Source organism: Hemicordylus capensis, chromosome 2, assembly GCF_027244095.1.
Source record: "Hemicordylus capensis ecotype Gifberg chromosome 2, rHemCap1.1.pri, whole genome shotgun sequence".
Classification (NCBI taxonomy): Eukaryota; Metazoa; Chordata; class Lepidosauria; order Squamata; family Cordylidae; genus Hemicordylus; species Hemicordylus capensis.
In genome coordinates, this window is record NC_069658.1 from 46,093,739 (window position 1) to 46,108,841 (window position 15,103).

At 43.8% G+C, this 15,103-nt stretch overlaps 1 protein-coding gene across 9 annotated transcripts in view; it reads left to right on the forward strand.

Annotated features, from left to right (window-relative positions):
* ARSB (arylsulfatase B) overlaps nucleotides 1-15,103 on the forward strand; it is a 294,461-nt gene that overhangs the window by 9,175 nt on the left and 270,183 nt on the right. For 8 of the 9 annotated variants that reach the window (XR_008315997.1, XM_053295445.1, XM_053295442.1 and 5 more), the window contains exons 2-4: nucleotides 8,897-9,083; nucleotides 12,316-12,506; nucleotides 14,466-14,673. Coding sequence is in view for 8 of the 9 variants with exons in the window: in XM_053295442.1 (XP_053151417.1) it covers nucleotides 8,897-9,083; nucleotides 12,316-12,506; nucleotides 14,466-14,673 (586 nt within the window). In the remaining variant the exon portion in view is untranslated. Of the gene's footprint in view, nucleotides 1-6,810; nucleotides 6,889-8,896; nucleotides 9,084-12,315; nucleotides 12,507-14,465; nucleotides 14,674-15,103 lie in introns of all 9 variants that reach the window. The other variant, XM_053295440.1, reaches the window with a different exon arrangement.

Here is a 15,103-nt window from a genome sequence, read left to right on the forward strand (position 1 = left end):
TGAGGAGTATGGTGAAAAGAAAGCTGAGGGGGGAAATCAGGAGAGTCACTTTGCTCCAGAGTGCATGGAGTTTACTCAAAACCACAATACTAGAAGCCCAGTTAGATTGTATACCCAAAAGGAGGAAAGGTACCACTAAGTCCAGGAGGATGCCAGCATGGCTAATGGGTACCGTCAAGGAAGCCATAAAAGGGAAGAAGACTTCCTTCTGAAATTGGAAGGCCTGTCCAAACGAAGAGAACAGAAAGGAACACAAACTCTGGCAAAAGAAATGCAAGGTGACAATAAGGGAGGCAAAAAGAGAGTTTGAGGAACATTTAGCCAAAAGTATCAAGGGGAATAACAAAAACTTCTTTAAGTACATCAGAAGGAGGAAACCTGCCAGGGAGGCAGTTGGACCATTAGACAATGAGGGAGTGAAAGGGATTATTAAGGAGAATATGGAGGTTGCAGAGAAGCTGAATGAGTTCTTTGCATCTGTCTTCACGGCAGAGGATACTGAGCATATACCTGTTCCTGAACCAGGCTTTTTAGGGATGGAGGCTAGAGAGCTGAGTCAGATAGAAGTGACAAGGGATGATGTTCTAAACAGTCTGGAAAAACTGAAAGCTAACAAATCACCAGGGCCAGATGGCATCCATCCAAGAGTCCTCAAAGAACTCAAATGTGAAACTGCCGACTTCCTTGCTAAAATATTTAACTTATCCCTGAAATCGGGCTCTATACCAGAGGACTGGAGAGTAGCAAATGTAACACCGATTTTCAAAAAGGGATCCAGGGGCGATCCAGGAAATTACAGGCCGGTTAGCCTAACGTCCGTTCCAGGCAAATTGATGGAAAGCATCCTCAAGGATAAAATTGTAAAGCACCTAGAAGAACAGGCCCTGCTGGGAGTGAGCCAGCATGGCTTCCGTAAAGGTAAATCTTGCCTCACCAACCTTTTGGACTTCTTTGAGAGTGTCATCGAGAGTGTGGATCAAGGTGATCCAGTTGACATAGTCTACCTGGACTTCCAAAAAGCTTTTGACAAAGTTCCTCATCAAAGACTCCTGAGGAAACTTAGTGGTCATGGGATAAGGGGACAAGTACATGTGTGGATTGCTAACTGGTTGAAAGACAGGAAACAGAGGGTAGGTATCAATGGAGAGTTTTCATAATGGAGGGAATTAAGAAGTGGGGTCCCCCAGGGATCTGTACTGGGACCGGTGCTTTTTAATTTATTCATAAATGATCTAGAAGCAGGGGTAAGCATCGATGTGGCCAAATTTGCAGATGATACCAAACTCTTCCGGGTAGTGAAATCCAAAACGGATTGTGAGCAGCTCCAAAAGGATCTCTCCAAACTGGGGGAGTGGGCAACGAAATGGCAAATGCGGTTCAATGTTAGCAAGTGTAAAATGATGCACATTGGGACGAAAAAACCCAACTTCAAGTATATGCTGATGGGATCCGAGCTGTCAGTGATGGACCAGGAGAGGGATCTTGGGGTTGTGGTGGACAGCTCGTTGAAAGTGTCGACTCAATGTGCGGCAGCTGTGAAAAAGGCAAATTCCATGCTAGGGATCATTAGGAAGGGGATTGAAAATAAAACGGCTAACATTATAATGCCCTTATACAAAACTATGGTGCGACCACACTTGGAGTACTGTGTACAATTCTGGTCACCGCATCTTAAAAAGGACATTGTTGAACTGGAGAAGGTACAGAAGAGGGCAACTAAGATGATCAGGGGCCTAGAGCATCTTTCTTATGAGGCAAGACTACAACACCTGGGGCTTTTTAGTTTAGAAAAAAGATGACTGCGGGGAGAGATGATAGAGGTCTATAAAATCATGCATGGTGTGGAGAAAGTGGAGAGAGAAATTCTTTTCCCTCTCGCACAACACTAGAACCAGGGGCCACTGCATGAAATTGATTGCCAGGAGGTCTAGGACCAACAAACAGAAGTACTTTTTCACACAATGCGTGATCCACTTGTGGAACTCTCTGCCACAGGATGTGGTGACAGCCAACAACCTGGATGGCTTTAAGAGGGGTTTGGATGACTTCATGGAGGAGAGGTCTATCAATGGTTACTAGTTGGAGGGCTGTGGGCCACCTCCAGCCTCAAAGGCAGGATGCTTCTGAGTACCAGTTGCAGGGGAGTAATGGCAGGTGAGAGGGCACGCCCTCAACTCCTGTCTGTGGCTTCCAGTGGCAACTGGTGGGCCACTGTGAGAAACAGGATTATGGACTAGATGGGCCTTGTGCCTGATCCAGCAGGGCTGTTCTTATGTTCTTACAGTGTACCCAGGTACAGACCTGTACAGAAGTACAGTTACTCACATGTTATGTTAAAAACAGGTATGGCCGTATATGTCATATCTTTACTAGCATTTAAAGGACCTGTACTCAGATTCACTTTTAAAAGGAATGCAGGTACAGTCATTCTCACATAAACAAGTATGAGTGTACAGACATCTGTGTACTTGTACAACATAAGCCCTAAGATGCTGTACTTGAGTGCCTAAGCCTCCTGATCATAGAAGTGTCCACCATAATGGATATGACATTAGCTTCTTCAGATGAATGCTGCTGTAACCATGAGAGATGTGTTGCTGGAGATGACTGATGGGGCTGAGGTGGGACTTCCAACCCTGCTTTAGATGTTTCTTAAAATATCTGACCAGCCCTATAGTGTCTGAATAGGGCTTATGTCTACTCAGATACTCCTGAGTAGCTTATGTTGTGTTGCTTTTCTCCTTGCCATTTCCCACCCTTTCTAGCCTTTCAGGAAGAACATAGCCACAGCGGTGTTACAACTAAAATACTTTTACCCAACTATATTCTAATTTTCTCCTATTGTACTGTCTTTCTGTGGACTCCCAAAAAAGAGAAGAAAGCTGTCTTCACTGGACCATGTTATTTTAGAATAAACTAGCTTAACTCGTGCAGAGCATTTGTGCGCTACTACTTGATTGCTCCCCTCACCTTCCGCCTCAGCCCCCTTGCCTCAGAGATCTCTCCACCCTCACCTGAGCTGTGCTCCTTCTCCTTCTCCATCATCCCATTGCTTCCATCCCCGTCACCCCTCTTGGTCACAGCTGCGGCGTTGCTAGCACCGATTGGCCAAGCCATAGCCCCCTAACCCCAGAGACCTCCCCACCCTCACCCCGTTCGTGCCCTTCCCTGCAGGAGTGGCGGCGGCGGTGGCTGACAGCGCCCTTCCTCACTGCCCTCATCCCTCACCCTTCCTTCTTTCTCTCTTCCTCTCCTTTTCTCTCTCTCTCTCTTCTGCTCGTTCTGCTCTGGTTGCTTTCCCCCTCTGTCTTTCTTCTCCTCCCTCTCCTTCCTTCTCCTTCCCCCCCCCTCCATTTTCCTTCCTGAGTTAACAGATCTTGTTCATCTTGTTTCTTTATCTAATTCACACAGTGGCAGCCTCCTCCTGAAGGGGCTCTTTCCTACCTCAAAACCCCTCTCTTTGCAGACCCCTGCCCACTAACGGTTGCATTCCAACTGACCTTCACCATCACAGGCTCCTTCCCCTTATCTACATATGGAATCCCCACTGCCCAATCCCAACAGTTCCACAGGCTCCTCCCTGTCTGCATATGGAATTCCCATTGCCCAATTACCATGGTGCTTCTGCTTTCACAGGCTCCTCCTCCCTGTCTGCATATGGAATCCCCTCTGCCCAGTCAAGTGCTTCTGCTCGCAAACTCTCGCGAGAGCTGCCACACACGGGATTAGCCATGTGTATGCCTTAGCAAAATATATATGAAGGAGATGTGTTAGACTTCTGTTTTTCTAGCATAACTAGCAAAATTGTCATCATTATGAAAGCAAGATGTGTATGAATAGAGGGTTTGTACACTCTTTGGAGGAGGAGGAGGCAGTGCATGCACACAGGATCCCTGTCAGCAGGAAGCTGTGCCATCCAGTGCCGGGTTCAGAGAGCAGTTTTGCTCTTTCCCCCACAGTACTTCTGGCATCGCCCACTCAAGGAAGTAAAATTTGGGTTGAAAATACAACCTCTGAAGCAAAAAGGAACTGTATTTTTTCACCAATTTGTACTGCCTTCGGGGCGGTGGGGCCAGGATGGTGCCCCCTAGCAATCATACTGGCTGGAGCAGCTTGATGAGCAGGCTGTTCAGCCATTAAGAGCAAAACAGGGAGTTGTGGGGGAGTAGGGGAGAGAGAGAGGAGCTCTCTGGTCAGGAGAGTTCATTGGCTGTTGTAAGTCTGAGCTTCCTGTGTTTGCTTTTGTCTGGGGGCAGGGAGAGGGTGAGAAAGAGAGAGAGAGAAAAGGGGTGCTGGATGGCAAGGCTTGGAGGGAGAAAAGGAGAGTGGGGCTTGGTGTGTGCGTGTGTGTGTGTGCGCGCGTGTGCGTTCGTGTGTGTGTGTGTGTGTGTGTGACAGTGGCAGGAATGCAGGCAGGTTTGGCGAGAGAGAGACCCACAATTGGCTCCACCTCTCACTATCCCTGGCTCTGCCCATTACCTGCTCCCACCCCCAGTCTCAAGAGCTGCTAGCTGCCACTGTCACTGGCTCTCTTGTTGGCTTGGTACCAGTCAAAAACCTTTTTGGTTCCCCAGACCTTAATCTTCTCCATTTAGTGCTAATTGCCGCTGATCTTCCTGCTGATCACCTTTGTTTTTAGGTTTGTACTGAAACATGTGTGTTTGCTTCTAATTGTAAGCTGCAGTTAGGATTCTCATTGAACTGAAGCATAGGATGTCAAAGATTAGGGAGACACACATGTGAGATTACTTCATAATTGGCTTCTTCACTCAGGCTCTTCAGGCCCATAGCCACACACCTCACTTATTGATTTTAAAGACTTTTATCCTGCCTGTCGCTCTAACTGATCCTCATGTTGTTTTACAACAGATTATGCAATTCAGAACAGAGCTGTGGTGATGGAACTGCTAAGAGAAGCACTGAGATACATTATGCTAAAGCGTTTCCCTCAAGCATTTGGTCTTTCTGTTTCTGCCACAGCTGCTCTCTAGGGGTGTGTATGAACTGGCAGATGGCCAGTTCAGCAGCAGAGGGGGTTACCTTTAAGGAGCAGGGAAGGTGCTCTCTCCCCCCCCCCCCCCGGTGCTGTGCTCAAAACTGCTGGCACAGGGCTGCAGCATACCCTCTTGCTGCCTGGTCAGCATCAGACTGGAAGTGGCCAGTGCATATGCTCTGGCCACTCCTGGTCTGATGCTGACCTGGGTAGCCAGAGGGTACGCTGCCACCCCATGCCAGTGATTTTGAGCACAACGCCGGTGGGGAAAACGTGGAGGGTGTGTGTGTGTAAGAGCACCCTCCCTGCTCCTTAAAGGTAAACCCACCACCCGCCACCTCTGAACCAGCCATCCACCGGACCGGTTTGGAGGTCTGGAAAAGGACCTCCGAACCTGTTCATGCACATTGCTACTGCTGTCCTTATAAGGTCCTTGTAGGGAGCCCAGTGGAAATCGCCTGGAAGTGTCCTGCAAGGCATCACTAGACTTTACTGTCACTTCGGGGGCAGGGCTTCCCACACAGGCTGATATAATGCAACTCTTCACTAGTCTTTGGCATTGGAACAGCCTAGGGAAATGCTGAGAAACATAATGTTAAATCCTCCTCCTCTGCTTTCTGGAGTTCTGTCTCTGCTGCTGCCCTTGGGGGCCCTATGGGGAACCTAGGGGAAATAGCTCCCCTTCAGGAAATGAGTTGTCAGACAGCACCAGATGTCATTATCTTTAGGGGTGTGGCTTCTCCTCATGAAAGCCAGACAGGGCCCCCTTCTCCCATCAGCAAGGCTCCCTTCCCCCATCAGCAAATTATCCTTTGCTGATGGGGGAAGGGAGGGAGGAGACAAAGAGTATGCTGAAGGTTTGCCCCGTCATAACTCAGTGTAAGAAAATGTGTGCTAGATGTATAAATATACAGAGGAAGCAAAAGTGCTTTCCTTCAGCAGAATAGAACTTTTTAACTAGAGTCACTCTAGTGTGATCATCCCTCTGCTGTTTATCCCTGCTGTGCCCCAGACTTGCAAGAAAAGTGAGCCTCCACATTTCCTGGTGCCAGTGCAAGGGGAAATTCATTTTACTCCTGAAGTCCATGTACAGAATCACGCTTTTGCTGCAAATGGTTATTTTGGAGTTCTTGCTGTTTGGGGCAGTCTGTAGGACTGGGGTGTTAGTCATTTTGGTCCCTCTGACATTCACATTTATATTTTCCCAGGCCTTTTTAATTTCCTGAAATGGCGCTGCCTCTGCCATTTCAGCCTAGCCATCTGCTTTCCAATCAAAAATGAAAATTGATATTTTACTGCTTTGGCTAGTGATATTGACTGCCTTTATCAGTTGTCCAAAACAAAAAAGCAAAACCTTATGCCAGATGCTTGCCCCTTCCCTAGCAAATGACACTGCATCTCTGTTACTGGCTAGAGAATCTGATGATGGAACAGTTGATGGTTATACAGCATTTTCATTTATTTTACATACAAATAGTCCAATAGCAACTCTCTCTTGTCTGTCTCCCCCGTTTATGATCATTAAAAAAAAAAAATCAAACAACCAATGGCAAATCCAGAAAGTTTTATTGATGGTATGCCTGGTATGTCTGGCTTATGACGGATAATAAATCCAGTGTTGGCTCACTATGCACAGAATTGCATGTGGCAGTTCTGGAGATCTACTTGTCAGCCTTCTCCCAAGTAAAACAGAACTAGAAGACTGAAACACCTCTGTATTACCTTATGTAAAAATTATGTGCAATATGTATCTGACAGTAATGTTTACTTGAATGAGGCACACTAAGCAATGTAAACTGATCCTCTGTTTTCTTTAGAGCTTTGGGTAAATTTAGCTGTTCAGGAAATGCAGTTTGGCTATTGCTAAATGCCTGGTGGGTCATCTGTAAATGAAGGTAAAATAATATGCTCTAGCTTTTTGGCAATAACAGTGAATTTTCTTTTAACTTCATATTTTTGTTTTATATTTATGTTCAGTTTCAGTAGCTCCCTTGTTCCTTTGTTTTCTAGAGCCAGATAGAATCCTCTGTTTGCGTATTCTTCAAGCTCCCTGGCTCTTTCAATTATTATGTTTCGCTGGCAAAAATCACTGCATTTTGCTAAATGATATAATGTTGGCTAATTATGATGCATTTGGTATTCCCCTTTTAAAAACCACACTGCAAAAGCAGGGGGTGAATTGAGCTATGACTGGAAAAATTAGATACATATATTTGTCACTTCATAGAACAAACCACTTCATGTTATTTGCTGTCCTGAAACTGGAAATAGATTTGCATTTAATTAAAGCTTGCAACTTTGGAAAGCACTTTGAGAGAACCACAAGAGAAATTTGAGAGAAAATTATACATGGGGTGTGAGATACACTGTTTAGAATAGGGGAGTTGAGAGTAAAGTATAGGTGAATAAAGATGATCCTCTTCCTCACCATCCCAGCTGCCTGCCCTCTACTTGCTTCTGAATGACAAACTTCATGATAATGAGATTTCAAGCAGTTCCAGAAGTAATTCTTGTTTGACTCCAAGCTGCTTTTCTGCTTGGAGTCACAAGCAGAATTGTGTTGCCACTTCTACACTTGTTCTTGTGTACTTTCTTTATGCTATGTCTCATCTACCCTAGTGGATGGTCCATAGTGGAAGATCATGTAATTCCTACATTACCCTTCTTGTTCATATTGTATCTGACATGTGTAGATACATGGTAGATACACTAATGTGTACCTTAACTAGTACGGCAAACCTCATTATTCATGGGGGATCTGTTCCTCATCTACTACCACAACTAATGAAGCAGTAGGGCTATGGGGAAAGGGGGTTAGGCTCCAGGGTGGAGGGAAAAATTATTTTAAAATGCCACCAAAATGGCCCAGAAGGTACTGTGGCATATTCTGTAGGTCCCCCATGTGCCCAGGAGTGCCCCTCAAAGGAAGAAATGCCTCTGATTCCCACAAAAGAATCTGCAGAATTTTTGCCAGACAGCCACAAAATGGCTCCTCAAGACAAAATGGAGGGCAGAAGTGACCTCCATGGTCACTTCTGGCCCTCTAGGAACTGCGGGTACATGGGTTTTAACCCTGTCATATCCATGGATAGTGGAAATGGGTGTCTATTGGACGCTTCACAGATACGTGGAACCATGAATAGTGGTTCCACAAATAACAAGGTTCTCCTATAATTCCCTCCCCCCCCGCCAATGATTGGTACCATGTTGACATCTTGACATAATGCTAATATAGGCATTAAAATGATATGAGTGCTAATATGATCTTAACACTAATAATCTGCTTTAATACCTTGCTCTAGCAATGCATGTATTGTTTTTTGTATTCATTTAAACATATTCCCTATTTTAATCCCAGCATACCTGCCCATGCACCCCCATATGGCATTTAGCTGTTCAGTAAATCTGGGAGGCAAAAGGAAGAGAGAAGAGGTACTTTTTAAATACAGGAACTGATAAAAACTGTAGAAGGTAGGCACCATCTCAGAAGAGGCTTTCTCCCTTCTGTTGACTTAATTAATCGACTAAAACTCATGCAACTAATTTTTCTTTATCAGTTGGCAGCCCTATTCTTCAAGTCATTCAAAGGACTCCCCTGTCCTCTCCCACCCCAGTAATTTGTGTGATAAAACTAGCAATACTGAGTTTTGCCCTCTATTATTTAGATCCATAGTGCTGATGTCCTACAAATGTATTTAAATGATCTCTCCCCCACCTCTCCAAATACACTGCTGTTTGTTATACTCTTCTGATGTGATATGTTGTACATTACATTGATTGATTTTGGAAACATTTTAAGATTCCCCTCCCCCCACTAAAGATAAAGATAAATATGCTGTTCTAGATAGGATTGTTCGAACATTATGTTGTAAATAGTATATTAAGTACCCTTATTTGCTTTAGATCCATACAGGTTTGCAGCATGAGATAATTTGGCCATGTCAACCTAGCTGTGTTCCACTGAATGAAAAACTTCTGCCTGAGCTACTCAAGGAAGCAGGATATGTTACCCACATGGTGGGTAAGTGGCATCTTGGCATGTACAGAAAAGAATGCCTTCCAACCCGCAGAGGGTTTGATACTTACTTTGGTAAGCAACACTCATTTTACCCCTGCTTTCTTTATTTAGGATGCTGTTTTCCTGTGGCTTAATAGTTGTAGGGAAATGGTGGAAACCTCATGGGAAGAACAAAGGCATAGAGTGTACCTGTCGCTAAAGCAAGATCACACATGCACCCAGGGGCGTAGCTAGGGGAGAGGGGGCCTATGTTCATCCCTCTCTCTGGCAGCCCACCAGAATGAGGGAGACAATGAAGAAAATAAGGAGGGATGGAGCTGGAGGGCCCTCAGGATCTGGGGCCCCGTGTTCTTTGAACCCTTTCGCTCAATTATAGCTACGCCCCTGCATGCACCATCATTAGAGTTTTGTGTGTGGGTGTGGGAGAGAGAGAGAGGGTCGGGGGAGAAACTCATTAAAGTAGTAGTTGCAGTCCCAATGAAAATGCCCCATCCTGAAGCTATTGTTTGCCTCAGGAGGGAAACTCCCATTGGCATAAATGGGAACTTCTTTCCTGGGGTTAATAGATGCCGAATGGGGCATTTTCATCAGAGCCATGGTGCAAAAGGGGGGGGGGGTTAAATATCTTCTCGCTCTGTGCCAGGGTCCCAGGCAGCCCCTTTCCATTTAATGTCAAAAAAGAAGAAAGAAAGAAAATAAGTTCGATATGTGGGCGGACCCTAATAAGCCCTGCCTGAAGTACAGAGGACTTGGTAGCAGTGGAGCTGTAGCTCAAGGGCAGAACACATGCTTTGTATACAGAAGTTCCCAGGTTCAATTCCTGGCATCTCCAGCTAAGGTTGCCAGAGGCCTCCCCTGTCAAGACCCTGGATAGTTGCTGTGAGTCAAGGTAGACAATACTGAGCTTAATTGTCTGATTTGGTATAAGGCAGCTTTATTTGCTTATCTGACTTTTACCTGCATTCACATGTGATTATGGGGTGTTTCATGTGGCTAAGAAGATATTGGTTTGCTTCTATCTGTGATCGCAGCCAAGGACCAGTTTGAGTACCACTGCCCCAGGACCCTTGGTCCAGAAATCCTTTACACTGACTTTCAGGCCTTAAATAGCCAGTGCTTGTGCTCTATCACTAAGATACACCCTGCACATTGTTACCACTGGCCATTTATCTCTGCACAGAGATGGCTACGAAGGACATGGAAACTAACCTGTCATGGACCAGATCTGTTGAATACAGTGATCTCACTGTTTGCGTACAGCTGTAGGTGCGTAGGCAAAGAGAGCTATTCACTTGAGTGGTATAGCCTAGGCCAGGGCTGCTCCGGCCCTCCTGCAGATGTTGGCCTACAGCTACCATAATTCCTGGCTATTGGCTGCTGTGATTAGGGATTATGGGAGTTGTAGACAAAACAACAACAACAACAACTGGGGGGCCTAAGTTGAGCAGGCCTGGCCTAGGCCTACAGCATTACACTCCTGAAATATTGGCTTCTGTAGGGGTGACTGAGATAAATCACACAAGACCACAAATATAGTTTCATGAAGTTTTCTCTAACATTAAGAGAAAAACACGTGTGTTCTCTCTCTCTCTCTCCCTCTCCCCCTCTCTCTCTCTCTCTCTCTCTCCCTCTCCCCCCCTCTCTCTCTGTATGCCTACTCTGGATTTGCTTTTCCTGAAACTTCAGCATGTTTCCTTTCAGAAATATTGGCTGACATCCAACTAAGGCACTGCTCGTTCTGCTAACATGCTGAATCTGGGGGAAGAGGTGATCTTTTAAAATTATATTTTTGAAATTAATCTCCCCTTCCCTCTGAAGCAGACTGTGGCTCCCAAAAATATGTCCCTGAGGGCTGTGCAGCACCCAGGAACCGATTTTGGGGAGTCACAGTCACCTTCAGAGGGAAGGGGAGATTGATTAAAATTGCCCCTCAGTAGTGCAAGCACAGGGTTGGTGTACTAGCACTTCATTAGTCTAAATGTCAGCCATTGTTTAGTGGAGATCAGTAACCATAAATGAATGTGTTTGCCTTGAATGGAGCACAGCATTAGTATAAGAGTGACTGTATCTCTTGAGTTCAAATCCACCAGTGTAGGGTAGAGATTGCCTGCTTTGGCTTAGCTATGTCCCTTTGCTCTTATGCCCTTGGTGGCTTCAGTTATTTAAATGTTCTAGACAGGCAGTTATGAATTGTAATGGAAAATTGACCTACCTGGTAGATGATGGAATCTACATAAATTATGTTGTGCAAATGTGTGCACATGGTTTTACATAGTTGCACAACACTGCTGGAGCTGGCTTTTAATGAGCACAACCGCTGATCAATAATGCTGGCATTGCCTTGCACGTCATATAGGCTGTTGACTGCAAATAGGTATTGGGGTTTGGTGAGGAAAATGACAAGAGTAGGGATCTGAACATTGCAAAAGTCAGAGGGAGACACAAGGATGGATTATATTGGAGTGTTACAGCAATGTTGGTCTAGCTGGGGCTTCCTTTTTCCTCAATGTATTTTTGAATGATTATAAAGTGTTGCTTCTCTATGCAGAGATGTGCAATTTTAACAACTCAGGTTTCTATTGTGTTTGTGCCACTGTTCCAGTTGTCAAGATCTTACATGTCACCTTAATGCATCAGTTGCAACTACTAACAGCAACAACAACAATAATAAAATACTACTTATTGGCCACCCCAAACTAGTTGTAGAAAGATGTTATTAGAATTACACTGTTTTGTTTGGAAATAGGAACCACTTATTTTAAAGAGACAGTCTCAATCACCAGTTGGTGTCAGCAGCAGACTGGAAGTTTTCACACAGCTTGCATGAAAAATGTTCTTATCAATGTGATGATATTCTGTGAATATAAATAGCACAGCAGTATTAGCTTCACCTATTCCTGCAAGCATTTTTCCGTTTATCAAACAATGCTAATTTAAAAAAACCTATCTTGGTTGCTGCTGTTCTTGCCTCTGACACTACATAATTTCAGTTTCAATATCTTAGATGCCTTTGCCAATTTCAATATCTCTTTGGTCGGCTTTTAAACATTACCAAGTATGCATCTGTTAATGGTTTGTTTTTGTTCAATATTTAGGTTAAGATGTGTTGCTAAATGGCTCTTAGTGTTTTATAAATATCATTCTGTTAGGCAATTTTTTTAAAAAAAGTATACGAACTAAGCAGGTCCCACCTTTCACTGACTTAACAAGGGAACTGTGAACTTTGCTGTCATTTCTAGCTTTAAGAGGTCTCTTCCTGAAAGTGTAACATGATTGATCACTTTCCCTTTTTTCTTGTTTCTAGGTTATCTTCTTGGAAGTGAAGATTACTACACTCATGAGCACTGTGTGAAAATTGTGTCAAAGAATGTATCACGATGTGCACTTGATTTTCGAGATGGAGAAGAAGTTGCAGTTGGATTTAAAAACATGTACTCTACTAATATATTTACAGAACGAGCTCTAGATCTTATAGCTAATCATAAAACTGAGAAGGTATCACTTTTGTTATTTATTTGAAATATTTGTTTGCCACTGAAAACACATATTTTATATTGTAACGTAAATCACTTTATGCAACATATTTTCAGAACAAATCTCTCTCTTTTTTAAAACCACAAATTAGAATTAATACATGTTGATGCATTTCCAATTAAACATCAGGCCTAGTTACATGTGCTTAGTCCCATTGTAATCAATAAGCTTAGATGCTTATTATTGAATGCATCATTGGAGCATTTGGATCTACAGTGACTACTAGTGCATTGTATAATACCAAAACTCCACATAAAAAGGTGGAATAAAAAAGAATTAATATCTGTGCAGGGAGAAGTACACTACAAAAGAAGAATTCTTTCTAGAAAAGGAGGAATATTTTTTCTTAGATGATGACATAATTACTGTTCCTTCCTGAAGCCCTGTGCCCTTTAAGATCAGGCGAAAAGGCCTTACTGTGGATCCCATATTGTCATTATGTGATATCTTTGAGGGTCTGCAGCAGCCAGAGTATTTTCTGTTGTCACACCAGAGATGTGGAGCTCCCTCCCTGTAAGAATCTTCCTTAGCTTGTCCCTGAAAAGTATCTCCAAGCAGGTGAAGGTTTCCTTTTTCTTTCTTCAGGGGACAATTCAGCCAGGGAGAGGCTGTGACTTAATTGCTTTCTCATGACCTGTATATGCATTTATTCTAGTGATAAGCTATGTTGTCACTATTGGCTTCTATTGCTTACTTCTCAATCTTTGTGTTTAACCATAGGTCATAACAAGGCAGGAATTTGATCTACAGTATTAAGTATAGGCTTATAGAACAGCTAAAAATAGTTATCAACAAGACTATCGCACAATACAGAATGGAGTCAGTGGGCCTGTTCATATATAACTCAGAGGCAGATCCTGGCTTCATGTGATATCCCTGAACCACAGGGGAGCACGCTTGCCCCTCCTCTGCCTTTGTGAGACTTGCAATAATTCTACTTCTGATTCTGGGTAGGAACAAGCCCAGCTTGCTCATTACATCCTAAGTGAGAAATCCTGGCTTATTCGAACTGAACTTCTGAAATAAACCAGGATCCGAACCCAAGATTCAGTCGCAATAACCAGAATCAGAATTCTTCCTACTCTTGCATGGGCAGGGGAGCGGGGGAATGTGCACTCCTAAGGCTCAGGGACGTTACACAAAATCAGGATGTAAACCTGGCTCTGCGGTACATCTGAACCAGCCTTCTGTAACAAAAAAATTGCATTCGGCTTCATGGAATTTGCTGGACAATTTTTCTGGCTGCCACTCTGAGCTACTTGGAATAGTAGTTTGGAAATGCTGTAAATAAATACTAGTAAATGTTTGCAATTATAGGTCAATCCAATATTAGCTTTTTACAGTATCTCCTGATCTCAGCAGCAAAGACCCTGCCCTGAATACTTACACCAGTATCATCCATCTGCACCTTCAATTAGAACCACTGTGGTGTGAAACTTGGCTGTGGGAACTTTAGTTCAGTTCCTTGTTCAGCTGTGAAGATCACTGAGCCAGCACTCTCTCTCAGCCTAATCTCATAATGGGGTAGTTGTGAGGATAATATAGGAAGGAGCTCCATGTATGTGCCAAGGAGCTGATCCTCTGGAGAAAACTAAATTTCTGCAATACCAGTGCAACCTCAGTTGCATTCTGTTGGCTTGCTACCATTCTGAATATCCCCAGGTTTTTCTAATGGGGAACAACAACAAAAAAGAATTCCATGTGTGTGGCTAGATCATTATTACAACTTAACAAAAATATAAATAGAGAGGCTTTCTGTCACATTCCAGATAATATATCCCTAATAAACGAAGACGGAAGGAAGGCAAGACTGTTGTAGATGATAGCTGTTTCTGCTATTCTTGCTCTTTTGATTATTGCATTTAAAACTGTGGTGTGTGTTTTTCAGTCATTTGTGTTTTGTGTTGTTTTTTTAAATAGCCTCTCTTTCTCTACCTTGCTCTGCAATCCGTCCATGACCCTCTTCAAGTACCTGAGAAGTACACTGAACCATACTCATTTATCCAAGACAAAAAGAGACGCACATATGCAGGGATGGTATCGGCTATGGATGAGGCTGTAGGAAATGTCACTATGGCCTTGAAGAAGTATGGACTTTGGGATAACACCATTCTCATCTTCTCTACAGGTAAGACTAAATAATGAACTGGATATAAGCACATAGCAGCAGTTTTCTCTAAACTGCTAAGCCAAGTATGCCATATACTGTTACAGTGCTTGCTCGCGCATATGTTGGCTACACATATGTGTAGCTATGCTTTTGGACTAACATGGGCTAACTTTGCTCAAAACCAAACATGCAACCATGAATAGCAAATGGGCTGCAGCCTAGACACATGCAAATGCCAAGGTTAGGGTATCCCAGAGGAGCAGCAGGCTTGAGACAAGGCTTTTGAAACTAACTTTATCGACAAAGCAGAGGCATAATGTAAATGGTGGTATTAGACAACCTTGACAACTGTGTGTGTGTGTGTGTGTGTGTGTGTGTGTGTGTGTGTGTGCGTGCACAGGAAGTGAAGTTGCACAGTTGCAGGGGAGTAACAGTACAAGAGAGGGCA